Raw genomic sequence first — 13,034 nt, forward strand, 5'->3', positions numbered from 1 at the left:
TGGAAGAAAACAAGTGTTTTCAACAGGCCATACTGCATATTGCCCACCTGGCAGGAAAAGCTCACAGACAGAGGTGCATCCCGGGAGGAACCTTTGCTGGGAGACACTGTTGCCATGTTGCTGTCTATATGGGTTGTCACAAATTCTTCTCTAAACACGGGCCTGCCAGCTTGTCATAACTGCCACCTTGCCTTCAAAACAACACCCTTGGGTGTAAATGTTAAAATGCCTTGCCACAAATTATTTATCGGACAATTTCTAAGCAACGCTGCTCAGGGAAGTACCCAGGAGTGAGGACTTAACACCTGGTTTTAAATCCCAGCTCTATGCTTTGCTGGCTGGGTGACTTCAGGCAGGTCAGCTGGCCTCTCTGAGCCTCAGTTTTCTCATCTGGAGAATGGGGATCATAAAAGTACTGACGCACAGGATGTTGAGAGGGTTAAACGGACTAATGTGCAGAGAAGGATCTCGTAGCCAGTAAGAGCTCAATAAACATCACCTCTAATTTTGGATGATGGTTACTGTTTTGACTGGTATATCTCCAGCATGTCACCAGTTCCCAGGACACATGTACTCAATAAATTGTTATTACTAATTCATTGAGAAATAATTCCATACGATGAACTCCAGCAAGTGCTTAGCTTTTCTGAATCACGGAAAGCTCCTTCAGGTAGCCCCGTCGTTCCCCAAGGCTACAGCAGCCTTAGGGTAGGAAAGTGAGACTCCTGGGGTCCAGGTAATTTCAGAGTACCACTGAGAGCTGGTCAGTGTGCCAGAGTCCGCTGGGCTGGGCCTGGGTCCAGGGAGGTGGGGCTATCACCCATGTAGGGTGGATGGAGCCTGTCCCTTGGGAAGGGGGTGGGGGAACCTCACTGCGTGCGGAGTCATGGAAACTAGTCCTCTCTCTTTATCTCCCTGCAGTGACCCGTGTCCACACCGCCCCTGCCGCCCCCTCAGCCACAGCGCTGCCTGCCTCCCCTGTCACCCGCCGCTCCAGTGAACCCCAGCTGTGTCCTGGAAGTGCCGGGGAGTCAGACAAGGGCCCTTACTCCAGTCCCCCCCACACCCGCTGCGAGGCCTCCCCATCACCGTCGCTCAGCAGCTACAGCGACCCGGACTCTGGCCATTACTGCCAGCTGCAGCCTCCTGTCCGTGGCAGCCGAGAGTGGGCAGCAGCCGAGGCCTCCAGCCGCCAGGCCAGGAGCTATGGGGAGAGGCTTAAGGAACTGTCAGAAAATGGGGCCCCCGAAGGGGACTGGGGTAGGACCTTCACAGTCCCCATCGTGGAAGCCACCTCTTCCTTCAACCCGGCTACCTTCCAGTCACTACTGATCCCCAAAGATAACCGGCCACTGGAGATGGGCCTCCTGCGTAAAGTCAAGGAGCTGCTGGCAGAGGTCGATGCCCGGACGCTGGCCCAGCATGTCACCAAGGTTGACTGCCTGGTAGGTGCTGGGTGCACACTGGGGCAGGAGGAGCACCTCCATCCTCTGGCTTTGGGACAGGGGTCAGGGTGGTGAGGAGCTGGCCCCAAATTCCCAAGTATAGCGAATGGGCCTGGATTCTGACTTCATGGCCATCCTTCACTTGCTGTGTGACTCTGACTAATCACTTTACCTGGGCCCCAATTTTCTCCTTTAAAAAAAGCAAAAACCGAGATATTCTTGCTTCCTCCAGATGTCAGTTTGGCACTGGAACCGAGGAGTCCTGAAAGCCAGTGGCGTCTGGCTGCCTGGGACACTTTCTGAGCCTGGTGGAAGTCAGTCTGGCTGGTCCAGGGAATATAACAGGCCCGACTTCCCGTGTCCACCCCCCCTAGTGGACAAAACTCATTGCCTAGGTCCATAAATTGTGAATGCCTGGGCCTTTGCTTTGAATGGATCTTGACCATCTAAGGACCCTGACTTGCTCTCAGTCTCAGTTTCTCTCTCTGAACTTTGTGGCGGGAGGGCACTGACTGCTTGGTTGCACTGGTCTCTGAGCTCAAGAAGCAAGAAAAGAAACAGTGCTGAGAGGTAGCTCTGTGAAGAGTGCTAGGCGTGAAGGGAGCAGCCCTGGGGTCTAGGCCCACTGTGTGACCTTGGACAAGCCCTTTCCCCACCGGACCTCAGGTTTGCCTTCTGGAATAAGGGTGTCCTGGGCACCTCTGGCCCATGTCAGACACTTCTGGGCATTTTCCCATTTATCCCGCGTTTCACAGATGGGGAGAATGAGGCTCATTTTGCTCCATGTCAGAGGGTTAGCAGTAGAGCTGGAATTCAAACCCAGCCTCCCAGCCAGGCTGCCCTCCAAGATAAAGCTCCCTGACTCCCAGATGGCTTGAGCTAGCCGTGACAGAAAATTAATCAGCCCTCTGGGCGTCCTTGTAGGTTGCTAGGATACTGGGCGTTACCAAGGAGATGCAGACCCTAATGGGAGTCCGCTGGGGCATGGAGCTGCTCACTCTCCCCCATGGCCGGCAGCTACGACTAGACCTGCTGGAAAGGTAAGGCGAGTACACAAGGGGACTCGCGGGGAACCCCCTGGGCTACCGCGCGGCCCTTCGCTGTGGCCGGTTGGCCAATCACAGTCTCTCACCCCGGCTCCCAGGGATACTGGCCACGCCCCCTATCCCATTGACCAATCGCTCCTTCTCCATATCCAGCTCCTAGTAATCTTGGTTTCCCAAAGACCGAGTCCTTTATCTCCGAATTCACATTTTGCATCCTCTTGACCGATCACAATCTGTGAGCCTTGACCCTCTCATCAGCTCTGGCTTCTCTCCCTTTCTTTCTTAGAACAGCTCTACCAGATGATTTCCGATGATTTCCGCTGATCGGTCACAAGCCTCTCAGCCTGGCGCTCTAGGGCCTCTGGCCCCGCCCCCTGACTTATACTGACCAATCAGAAGCCCTTAACTTTGCTTTTCCTCACTCTGGCCGCGCCCCCTAATCTCATTGACCCTTTACAATCTCTCGCTTTGGGCTCTGCCCTCCGCCCCTCAGCTCTCAACCACAAGGACCCCCAACCCTAGGTCCCTGGCCCCGCCCCTCTGACCTGGCTGCTCCGACAGGTTCCACACCATGTCCATCATGCTGGCCGTGGACATTCTGGGCTGCGCGGGCTCCGCTGAGGAGCGGGCAGCTCTTCTGCACAAGACCATCCAGCTGGCGGCCGAGCTTCGGGGGACCATGGGAAACATGTTCAGCTTCGCTGCAGTCATGGGCGCCCTGGATATGGCCCAGGTACTGAGGGGCCCACACAGAGCTGGGCATAAGCTAGTCTCTATCCGGAGGAGCCCTAGGATGTGTTCCTTTGGGATAGCTGTATATTGAATCAGGAAGAACTTTGTGACCTTCTAGGCAGCATTGGTGACAGGGTAACTGGGAGCACCGAGTCGTTTAAGTGCTGACCTGCTCCCAGACAAAGTCTTCCCTTTTCCCTGCTCTCAGTTTCCCTACCTGTAAAATGAATGAGGAGCATTATATGAGTTTAAAGAATAAATATAAAACGGCACTCATTTAGCAAGCACCGACTATATGCTGGGCGCTACATCGAGTACTTTAGAAGCACCAGTTCCTCAAAAAAAAGTCTCATGAAGGGAGTGCCTTTACTGTTCTCATTTCACTTATGGAGAAACTGAGGCAGAGCAGTACTTGCCTAAAGTCACATTCAGAGGCCGAAAAAGTTGGGATTCAAACTAGGTCTGTCTAATTTCACAGCCTGGACCTCATCCACACTACACTTCCTCTCCTTTGCCTCGTCAACAGTGACAGCAGGATCCCAGAGCAGTGGCTCAACTCCCAGCTCTGCCACTTATTTTTGGCATGACCTTGGGCAAGTCATTCGCCTCTCTGAGCCTTAGTTCCCTCATCTGTAAAATGGGTTGTTGGGAGAGCTTCATGGGAAACGTGTGAAAAGCAGTCAGCACTGTCCCAGATTCATGAATGGTGACTATACTAATAATTATTATCCCATATTTGGGTGTCCGCTGGGCAGAGTGGCCTGTGGCCCCAGCAGGCCCCTTCCCTGGCCGGTCGCTCACAGTCTGGTCTCCCCAGATTGCCCGGCTGGAGCAGACATGGGTGACTCTGCGGCAGCGACACACAGAGGGAGCCATCCTCTACGAGAAGAAGCTCAAGCCATTTCTCAAGAGCCTCAATGAAGGCAAAGGTACCTCTCCCACCTGGCTACGTGACCTTGGACAGGTTCCAGCCCTCTCTGGGCCAGCAAAGACTCTCCCCGTGGGGAGGATGATGAGGGCTTGACTGAGCTTTGTGCAGGCTGTCCCCCCACTCACTTTCTGCATCTGGCAACCGTGTATGCCACGTCCAGGTCCAGCCTCAGCCCCTGAGCTCGGCCAAGGCTGCAGTGGGTTCAGCTGGAGGAATCCGAAGGGTTTGTCTCAGGAGTCAGAATCCCTGGGGGCTCTCTCTGGGACCTCAGGCAGGCCCTTTCCCCTAAAACATCCTCGGTTTCTGGGACCCTGGTGGATGGCTGGGCCCTCGGAGACCTCTGAGCACCGTGTGTCCCTCCCTGCAGAAGGCCCGCCGCTGAGCAACACCACATTTCCTCACGTGCTGCCACTCATCACTCTGCTGGAGTGTGACTCCGCCCCGGCCGAGGGCCCCGAGCCCTGGGGCAGCACAGAGCACGGCGTGGAGGTGGTGCTGGCCCACCTGGAGGCTGCCCGCACCGTGGCACACCACGGCGGCCTGTATCACACCAATGCCGAGGTCAAGCTGCAGGGTGAGTCACGGGTCGCAGCTGCGGGCGATCCCGCCACTGATCCTGCCAGCCTGGGCCTCCCTCCACGTGACTTGCTCTCCCCTCTCCTCCAAACACCCCTTCACATTTCTCCATCCCTCTTTCCTGCATGTTCCCCTGACTTCTTTTTCTCACCCGTTTTCTTCACCTATTCAGCAGTCTGACCAGCAGTTGTTAGTGGCAGGCTCCAGGTTGGGTGCGGGGGACAAAGAGATGATTCAGAGAGCACCATAGCTGTGTATCTTAGCTTCTCTGAGCCTCAGCTTTCTCATCTGTGAAGTGGGCATCCTAGCAGGCCTACTTTACAAGGTTGTTTACAAAGCACTCGGCCTGGGGCCCTGGGGCTGAGGCAGACCTGCCCTGCCTTCAAGGAGCTCACAGTCTAGTCAAAAAGTAGAACTCCTGGGCTTCCCTGGTGGCGCAGTAGTTAAGAATCCACCTGCCAATGCAGGGGACACAGGTTCAAGCCCTGGTCCAGGAAGATCCCACAGGCCACGGAGCAACTAAACCCGCGAGCCACAACTACTGAGCCTGCGCTCACGAGCCACAGCTACTGAAACCTGCACACCTAGAGCCCGTGCTCCACAACAAGAGAAGCCACCGCAATGAGAAGCCCGCACACCACAACGAAGAGTAGCCCCCGCTCACCGCAGCTAGAGAAAGCCCGCGCACAGCAACAAAGACCCAACACAGCCAAAAATAAATAAAATAAAATAAATTAATTTTAAAAAAAGTAGAACTCCTCCTTGTGGAAGGAGCAGAGAGATAGCGTCTTCAGATAATCCATCTTTTACTTTTCTAGGCAGTATTTAAGTCACAAAAGTTCTCTGTAGACCAATTGGAAATAACAGCTGAGCAAAACCAAGATAAAACAAATCACCAACAATTACCTGGAGGTAAATGCCGTGAGCATCTGGCATGTGTCTTTCCTGCCTTTCTTCTTCAGAAAGGACAAAAAAGAAACTACTTTTTTACATTTACTTACAAAATATATACACATTTCTTAGGAAAATTTTTGGAATTTGCAGAAAAATACAAAAGAGAAAAGAAAAATCTCCCCCCCAAATTAATTTTTTTTTTTTTTTTTTTTGGTACACGGGCCTCTCACTGTTGTGGCCTCTCCCGTTGCAGAGCACAGGCTCCGGATGCGCAGGCTCAGCGGCCATGGCTCACGGGCCCAGCCATTCCGCGGCATGTGGGATCTTCCCGGACTGGGGCACGAACCCGTGTCCCCTGCATCGGCAGGCGGACTCTCAACCACTGCGACACCAGGGAAGCCCCCAAATTAATTTTAATATTTTATCTTCTAGTCATTTTTAAATTAGATGTTGCAAATAGTAGGACAAAGACTGGGTGCTAAACTGCTTGGTCATGTTCATCAGCAAACCTTGTGGGATCCCTGGTGGAGGTGGGGGGAGGTCCCTTGGAATGAGGCCCTGAGGCATGTGGTGGCTCCGAGCAGGAGTCCCAGCCTCCGCAGCTGGATGGTGGTTCCCTGACCCCTGTGCCCCACCCTGCAGGGTTCCAGGCCCGGCCAGAGCTCCTCGAGGTGTTCAGCACCGAGTTCCAGATGCGCCTTCTCTGGGGCAGCCAGGGCGCCAGCAGCAGCCAGGCCCGGCGCTATGAGAAGTTCGACAAGGTCCTCACCGCCCTGTCCCACAAACTGGAGCCTGCCGTCCGCTCTAGCGAGCTGTGACCCCCATGGACCCTTCCCCTCTGCAGCTGCGGGCAGCAACAGGGACAGAAGGGCACAGACCTTTCCCCAGAGCACCCCAGGGACACTGTGATCAGCCCGAGAACGTTCTGGGTTCAACTCCAGGATCTCCCTTGCACCTCCAGGGTCCTACGTGGACTCTGGGCTCCATCCCACCTGCTACTCACTCACCAAGTTTTCCTTCAGGAAGAACTGGAACCCCTGTTTCTCCCTCCAGCTTCTGCTTCTCCCCTTCCTGCTGAGGTGCCCTGTATTTGAGCCACGGGAGGCTTCTCACACCTCCTCACTCTTCTCCAGGCACCTGCCCCCGCCCCCTCACTGACACCAATGCCTCCCTCTGGCTGTAAATACATCTGTCTGTTCTGTAAATAGATGTACAGAAGCCGTGTTCTTTCTTTCATATAATAAACTTTTATGACTCTTTCTTCTGTCTCTCAGGGGGCTTTGGGGTAGAAGGAAGTGTCTTTTCTCAGGTGAAAGGTGGAAAAATTCATTCAAAAAATACTTATTCAGCACTTGAAACATTCCAGATTGTACCAGGATCCAGAGTTACAGCCAGTTCTTAAAACCCAGTCCCTGTCCTGGGGGAGCTCACAGACCAGGAGGGAGATCAACAGCTAATTCCAACCAGTAGGAGAAATACTGACCTGCCCTGCTCCTTCCCCACTCCCTGCCTCAGCAGCCACAGCAAAGCATCCCGCAAATGTACAACCCAGGATCCTAGATGTTTGGGTGGAAGGGCTTTATGAAATCTAAGATTCCAGCTCCCCTCAGGAAAACAGAACTGGAGGGAGAAGGGACTTGCCCTGGGTCACAGCAGCAGAATGAGGAAGCCTGGAACCTGGGTGTCCTCGCCTGGAGTTCTTTCCTTTTCTCAACAGTGGGAACTACTAATTTCTTTTCAAGTTTTGAAACGTGGCCCCAGAAGTCTTCGTGTGTGTGTGTGTGTGTGTGTGTGTGTGTGTGTGTGTGTGTGTGTCAGGTGGGTGACGCAGGAAATCTTTGAGGAGGGCCATGAAAGCAGTTGTCTTGTTTTCATGGGTAGGGGAGGTAGGCAATGTGGATCAGCATGATTCCAGGCCAGGCTGGAGGCCTGGGGACCCTGTTCACTGAATTTGAAACTACTGGGGTCCTTTACCTTATGAATCCTTTGACCAACAGAGGATGGATGACAGTGCATTAGATCTTTGGCAGCAGCCAGACTTGGGCCCAGTTCACTAGCTGGTGGTGTTGGATAAGGGGGCCCTGTTGGGCCCTAAGTTCCTCCTCAATAAATGGGGACAGTAACAGAACTGATCCCTTTGGGTTGCTGTTAAAGCACTTAATGCATGGTAGCTGCTAGGTAAGGGACTGCCATGTTTCATACATAATGGATTTTTTTTGGCCGCGCCATGCGGCATGCGGGATCCTAGTTCTCTGACCAGGGATCTAACCCGCGCCCCCTGCAGTGGAAGCACGGAGTCTTAACCACTGGACCACCAGGGAAGTCCCATAATGTATTTTCAGTGATCATTTATTCATTACTTTGTGAGCCAAAACACTTCACGTGCCTGTACCTCACTGAAATATCACCATTCCTCTATATGACAGGTACTGTTATCATAAGATACATAAGGCACCTAACGTTAACGGTACATAGTAGGTGCTCACCAAAAGCTATTAGCGCTCTTTAATCATATAAAAGGAAAAAAAAGAGCACAGAAAAGGTGTTTTGCAAGGTGTAAGGTGCCGCACAAGTTTTTGCTACTATTATTATGTCACCCTTTGTGGTCATAATCCTTCATTTATTATTCTTTCGGAGCTACTGTGATGGTCCCCTACCGTGGCCATGGAAACTCAGCCCGCAGTCCTGGATTGGACGGTTCGCGGGCTCCCCCTGGAGGCCACCTTCCGGGCCTGCAGAGGGAAGACCAGGAGGGCCTTTGAGAGGGGAGAGAAGGGAGCCGGGAGTTGTAGGCCACAGGCGATGGCTGCCTCGGAGCGATGCATTTCGGGAGTTGTAGTTCTCGGGAGAGGAGGTGGGCGGCCACAGACCCAGCTCCGGTCTCACCCGGATGGCGGCTGTGAGGCGCGGCTGCCGGCCCGGGGGCTCGCTCCTCGGGCTGCTCGGGCTGGTTTCGGCCGCGGCCGCCGCCTGGGACCTGACTTCGCTGCGCTGCAACTTCGGCGCCTTCTGCGAATGTGACTTCCGGCCCGACTTCCAGGGTGAGCAGCCGCGGGCGCCCGGACCGGAGCGGCCGGCGGACCGGGGAGCCCTCGGACCCCGGGGGTGCGCCGGCGCCGGACCTGGAGAGTAGAACCGAGGGTGGGACCCCCAGACTTCCGGACGGCCAGGGCCAGAAGTGGGCCCGGCGTTGAGGGACCCTGAGAGCCTGGGGCACAGGACTTGGGGCGAGGGTTTGGGGATGCCTGTTTGGGGTCCAGGCAGAGCCCTGCCAGGGTGGAGAGAGGTCTTTGACAGCAGGGCCTTGGGGGGAAGTTTAGACCTCGCACTGGACTGGCCGTCAAGGAAGAAGCCTGCCTTGGAGATGGGCGGGAGTCTTGGGCAGACCCTCTTGACAGCTCGCGCCCACTTAGGGCTGAGCGCAATCCAGAGGGCCATCTGGTGGGGACGCTGCTGAGCTGAGTCAGGCCTGAGGGTGACTCTTGCGGCCGAGACCCCAAGGGCCGCACTCCTTTCCGCAGACAGCCTGTGAAAACGTCCCAGAACGCGGATCCCCAGACCAGGTTCCAGACATGACTTCCTTCCTGGAGCTCTTCCGTGGCGGGTGTGTGTCCTCAGCTCTGACACTGTCCTTGTGGCCCTAGGTCTGGAGTGTGACCTGGCACAGCACCTGGCGGGCCAGCATTTGGCCAGGGCGCTGGTGGTGAAGGCACTGAAGGCCTTCGTGCAGGATCCAGCCCCCACCAAGCCACTGGTCCTCTCTCTGCATGGCTGGACTGGCACCGGCAAGTCCTATGTCACCTCCCTGCTGGCACACTACCTCTTCCGGGGTGGCCTCCGCAGCCCCCACGTGCACCACTTTTCCCCGGTCATCCACTTCCCCCACCCCGGCCACCTGGAGCGCTACAAGGTAGGCTGGTTTTGTCCTGGACCACCATCCGCCTGCACTGTCGAGTGCTGGACCCTAGGGAAGGAGTGAGTCCTCAGCCCAGAGAGGGGAATCACTTGCTCCAGGCCACACAGCCAGTTGAAGCTTCACCCCTCAGGACCCACCCTGAACAAAGCTTGGGGTGGTACCACCCGGCAGGGAGTTCTTGATTTAATTCCTGGGGGCCAGTAGTGGCACCGACCTGCCAGGGTTGTTGTGAGGGACGTAGGCTTATAGAATTGCAGGTGTTATTTATTGAGCACTTACCTTTGCCAGACAGTCTGCATTATCTTCTGTCTGTAAAGCCCTTAGCCCCAATTCGAGGCTCAGAGTAAGCAATCAGGAAATCCAATTAGCTCTTACTACTGTTGTTGATTGCAAGGTACTTTCCAGGCTAATCTGTTTCAGTTGTCAACTCTGTTGGGAATGTTCAGGGAGCAGGAAGGAGCCTTCCCCTTTTTTTAGAAAACAGTAGGTGTCGGGGAAGGAGCCCTGAAAAGGCAAGTGAGAGGCCTGGGTCTGAGTCCCTGTCCTCTTGCTGACTTGCTGTGTGAGCTTGGACAAGTCTCTGCCCCTCTCTGGGCCACAGTTTCACCATCAGTCCCATTCAGGGATTGGTACTCTCTGGGAGACCATATCTTCCTGGGAAGGAGATTAATTCTTGCTTTGGGAAGAAATCTGGGATTGGGGGAGCATCTCCAGACACCCTCATACTCTTGCCTTTCTCCCACAGAAGGATCTGAAGAGCTGGGTCCAGGGAAACCTCACTGCCTGCAGCCGCTCTCTCTTCCTCTTCGATGAGATGGACAAGCTGGCCCCAGGCCTGATAGAGGTCCTGAGACCTTTCCTGGGGTCCTCCTGGGTTGTCTATGGGACCAACTATCGCAAAGCCATCTTCATCTTCATCAGGTGGGGCCGGCTTTGCAGCGGGCAGGGTGCAGGGACACTCGTCAGAGGTCTCAGCTCTCCAGTCTTGGCCTGTGGTCCCATAACAGAATACTGTTCCCCCAGGCCCACTGGGCTTTCCCAGAGTCCCCCACACCCTCACTGGTGACACTGTCATTCAAGGTGGTTGACTTCCCTTTGACATTCTCAAAGCCCATTCTGGGCTCAGTCTCTCTCTCTCTTTTTTAAATAAATGAATTTATTTATTTATTTATTTATGGCTGCGTTAGGTCTTCGTTGCTGTGCGCGGGCTTTCTCTGTGGCGAGCGGGGGCTACTCTTTGTTGCAGTGCGCGGGGCTTCTCATTGTGGTGGCTTCTCTTATTGCGGAGCACGGGCTCTAGGCGCGGGCTCAGTAGTTGCAGCTCACGGGCTCTAGAGTGCAGACTCAGTAGTTGTGGCGCACGGGCTTAGCTGCTCCACGGCATGTGGCATCTTCCTGTACCAGGGCTTGAACCCGTGTCCCCTGCATTGGCAGGCAGGTTCTTAACCACTGCCCACTGTTCCCCGGGCTCAGTCTCTTAATCCTCATTTCTTTGTGGAACCCTGCTGGGCTAAGGGTTTTCCCTCTTTTGTGGCCAAGGGGACACAGGCCTGGGAAAAACAGGACTAGAGTTTCAATCCCACCTCTAAGAGTCCTAGCTTTGTTTCCTCAGGCAAAACACTTCACCTCTCTGAGCTCCCACCTCCTCTTCTGAACAACTGGGCCAATCTTTTCTTTTTCTTTTTCTTTTTTTTTTTTTTTGGCGGTATACGGGCCTCTCACTGTTGTGGCCTCTCCCATTGCGGAGCACAGGCTCAGCGGCCATGGCTCACGGGCCCAGCCACTCAGCGGCATGTGGGATCTTCCCGGACCGGGGCACGAACCCATGTCCCCTGCATCGGCAGGCAGACTCTCAACCACTGCGCCACCACCAGGGAAGCCCCAACACGGCCAATCTTAATGCCCCACTGTTCTCCTAGAGGCTGGGTGAGGGAAAGTCGGTAAGGGACCTAAAAGTGTTCTATAAACTGTAAAGTGTATGACACATATAGGCGAACTTCCAGGGGTCATGGTTAAGGGCACAAGCTCCGGAGAGGGGAAGTGGTTCCCGGGGTGTTTTGAGTGGGTTTGGCTCCTGCCAGCACTGAGCTGGGCCCCCAGGCTCAGGTCGCGTTAGGTGGCACGTGGGAAGCAAGGGCTATATCCTGTCCTCACTGTCTGCGTCCCCCGTGGTTTTTAGCAACACTGGCGGCGAGCAGATCAACCAGCTGGTGTTGGAGGCATGGCGCAGCCGCCGGGAGCGCGAGGAGATCCGCGTGCAGGAGCTGGAGCCGGTTATCTCCCAGGCTGTGCTGGACAACCCGAACCGTGAGTTCGGCCAAGGACCCCACCCCAGGGTGGTTTCCAGGCTGAGGTCTCACACCCAGATCACACGGAGGGATGGGCTGGGCTCCCTGGGGTGGGCCAGGCTCTCCCAGGTCTGATGCTCTGCCTACTGACCCGGTACTTCCCAGCCCAGGCTTTGGTGCCTGGAAGGTGGCTGGGAGGCTTAAGACCAGCCCCGTCCCTGCACTTCCTTCCTTTGGGGGTGGACAGGGCCCAGCTGATCCCCGTGAAGCACAGCCTCTTCCCATCGCTCCTTCCTGCAGATGGCTTCTGGCGCTCCGGCATCATGGAAGAGCATCTCCTGGATGCCCTGGTGCCCTTCCTACCTCTCCAGAGGCACCACGTGCAGCACTGTGTGCTCAACGAGCTGGCCCAGCTAGGCCTGGAGCCAAGGGATGAGGTCGTACAGGCCGTGCTGGACAGCACCACCTTCTTCCCTGAGGACGAGCAGCTCTTTTCCTCCAATGGCTGCAAGACTGTGGCATCCCGGATCGCCTTCTTCCTCTGACTCTCCAGGCAGCATCCTTGTCTTCCTCTATCTGGCCAGGCCGTGAAGGAAAGCCCTGGGGCCTCTGCCAGAGGGTCCCTTGTCCTGTGCCTCCTGGGGCCCAGAGCACAATATGAAGATGAGGAGGGCTGTTGGCTACCATGAAACAGAAGGGCAGGGCAGGCCCCGGCCTCTTCACTGGTCTGAGGGCATCTTGGCCTTTGCTTCCTTCCTCAGGGAAACCGCTAGTCGCCCCAGAACTTCAATGAGCCTTGACCTCACGCTCCAGCCTGAGCCTTCTTACAATGTGAATTTTAACTCAGGGACGGTGGCTCGTGGCTGCTCCTTCCTTCTCTGGTCTGTTACTCTCGGCCCTGGCTCGGGCACCACACCCCGACCCTCCACCCCACACCCTATGTCCCAGTATCGTAAAGCCAGGCTGAGACTTCTGTCTCTGGGAACAGAGGGACTCAAGTTGCCACTTGGACTGGGCTTTTCAAGTTTTTAATTTTGTAAACGAAGAGAACAAATACAATAAATTTAGCCATGGGACCAGAGGAATAAATTTAGCCACGGGACCAGAGGAATGCTGGCTGAGGTTCTCATTGCTCTGGAGGAGGCTGCCTTGCTGAGTGGCCAGTGGTAGGGGCAGAATCGCCCGCAGCCCAGCAAGAAGTGAAGG

At 55.3% G+C, this 13,034-nt stretch overlaps 2 protein-coding genes across 5 annotated transcripts in view; both read left to right on the forward strand.

The window, feature by feature from the left end:
- The window catches only part of SH2D3C (SH2 domain containing 3C), a 31,653-nt gene extending 24,784 nt beyond the window's left edge, over nucleotides 1-6,869 (forward strand). For all 3 annotated transcript variants that reach the window (XM_060014110.1, XM_060014111.1, XM_060014112.1), the window contains 6 exons: nucleotides 922-1,445; nucleotides 2,370-2,485; nucleotides 3,053-3,224; nucleotides 4,041-4,152; nucleotides 4,522-4,728; nucleotides 6,267-6,869. In XM_060014110.1, the coding sequence (XP_059870093.1) occupies nucleotides 922-1,445; nucleotides 2,370-2,485; nucleotides 3,053-3,224; nucleotides 4,041-4,152; nucleotides 4,522-4,728; nucleotides 6,267-6,442 (1,307 nt within the window). In that variant the 3' untranslated portion in view covers nucleotides 6,443-6,869. The remainder of the gene's footprint in view (nucleotides 1-921; nucleotides 1,446-2,369; nucleotides 2,486-3,052; nucleotides 3,225-4,040; nucleotides 4,153-4,521; nucleotides 4,729-6,266) is intronic.
- Nucleotides 6,870-8,506: 1,637 nt separating this feature from the next.
- On the forward strand, nucleotides 8,507-13,005 carry TOR2A (torsin family 2 member A). Of its 2 annotated transcripts, XM_060014114.1 has the most exons (5): nucleotides 8,507-8,665; nucleotides 9,269-9,534; nucleotides 10,286-10,461; nucleotides 11,720-11,847; nucleotides 12,129-13,002. In XM_060014114.1, the coding sequence occupies exons 1-5, from the start codon at nucleotides 8,515-8,517 to the stop codon at nucleotides 12,371-12,373; spliced, it is 966 nt and encodes a 321-aa protein (XP_059870097.1). In that variant the 5' UTR covers nucleotides 8,507-8,514; the 3' UTR covers nucleotides 12,374-13,002. The 2 variants fall into 2 exon arrangements, with proteins under 2 accessions (XP_059870097.1, XP_059870098.1); XM_060014115.2 differs by lacking the exon at nucleotides 11,720-11,847 and having other exon boundaries at nucleotides 12,129-13,005.
- The last annotated feature ends 29 nt before the right edge of the window (nucleotides 13,006-13,034 follow it).

Source organism: Delphinus delphis, chromosome 6 (assembly GCF_949987515.2).
Source record: "Delphinus delphis chromosome 6, mDelDel1.2, whole genome shotgun sequence".
Classification (NCBI taxonomy): domain Eukaryota; kingdom Metazoa; phylum Chordata; class Mammalia; order Artiodactyla; family Delphinidae; genus Delphinus; species Delphinus delphis.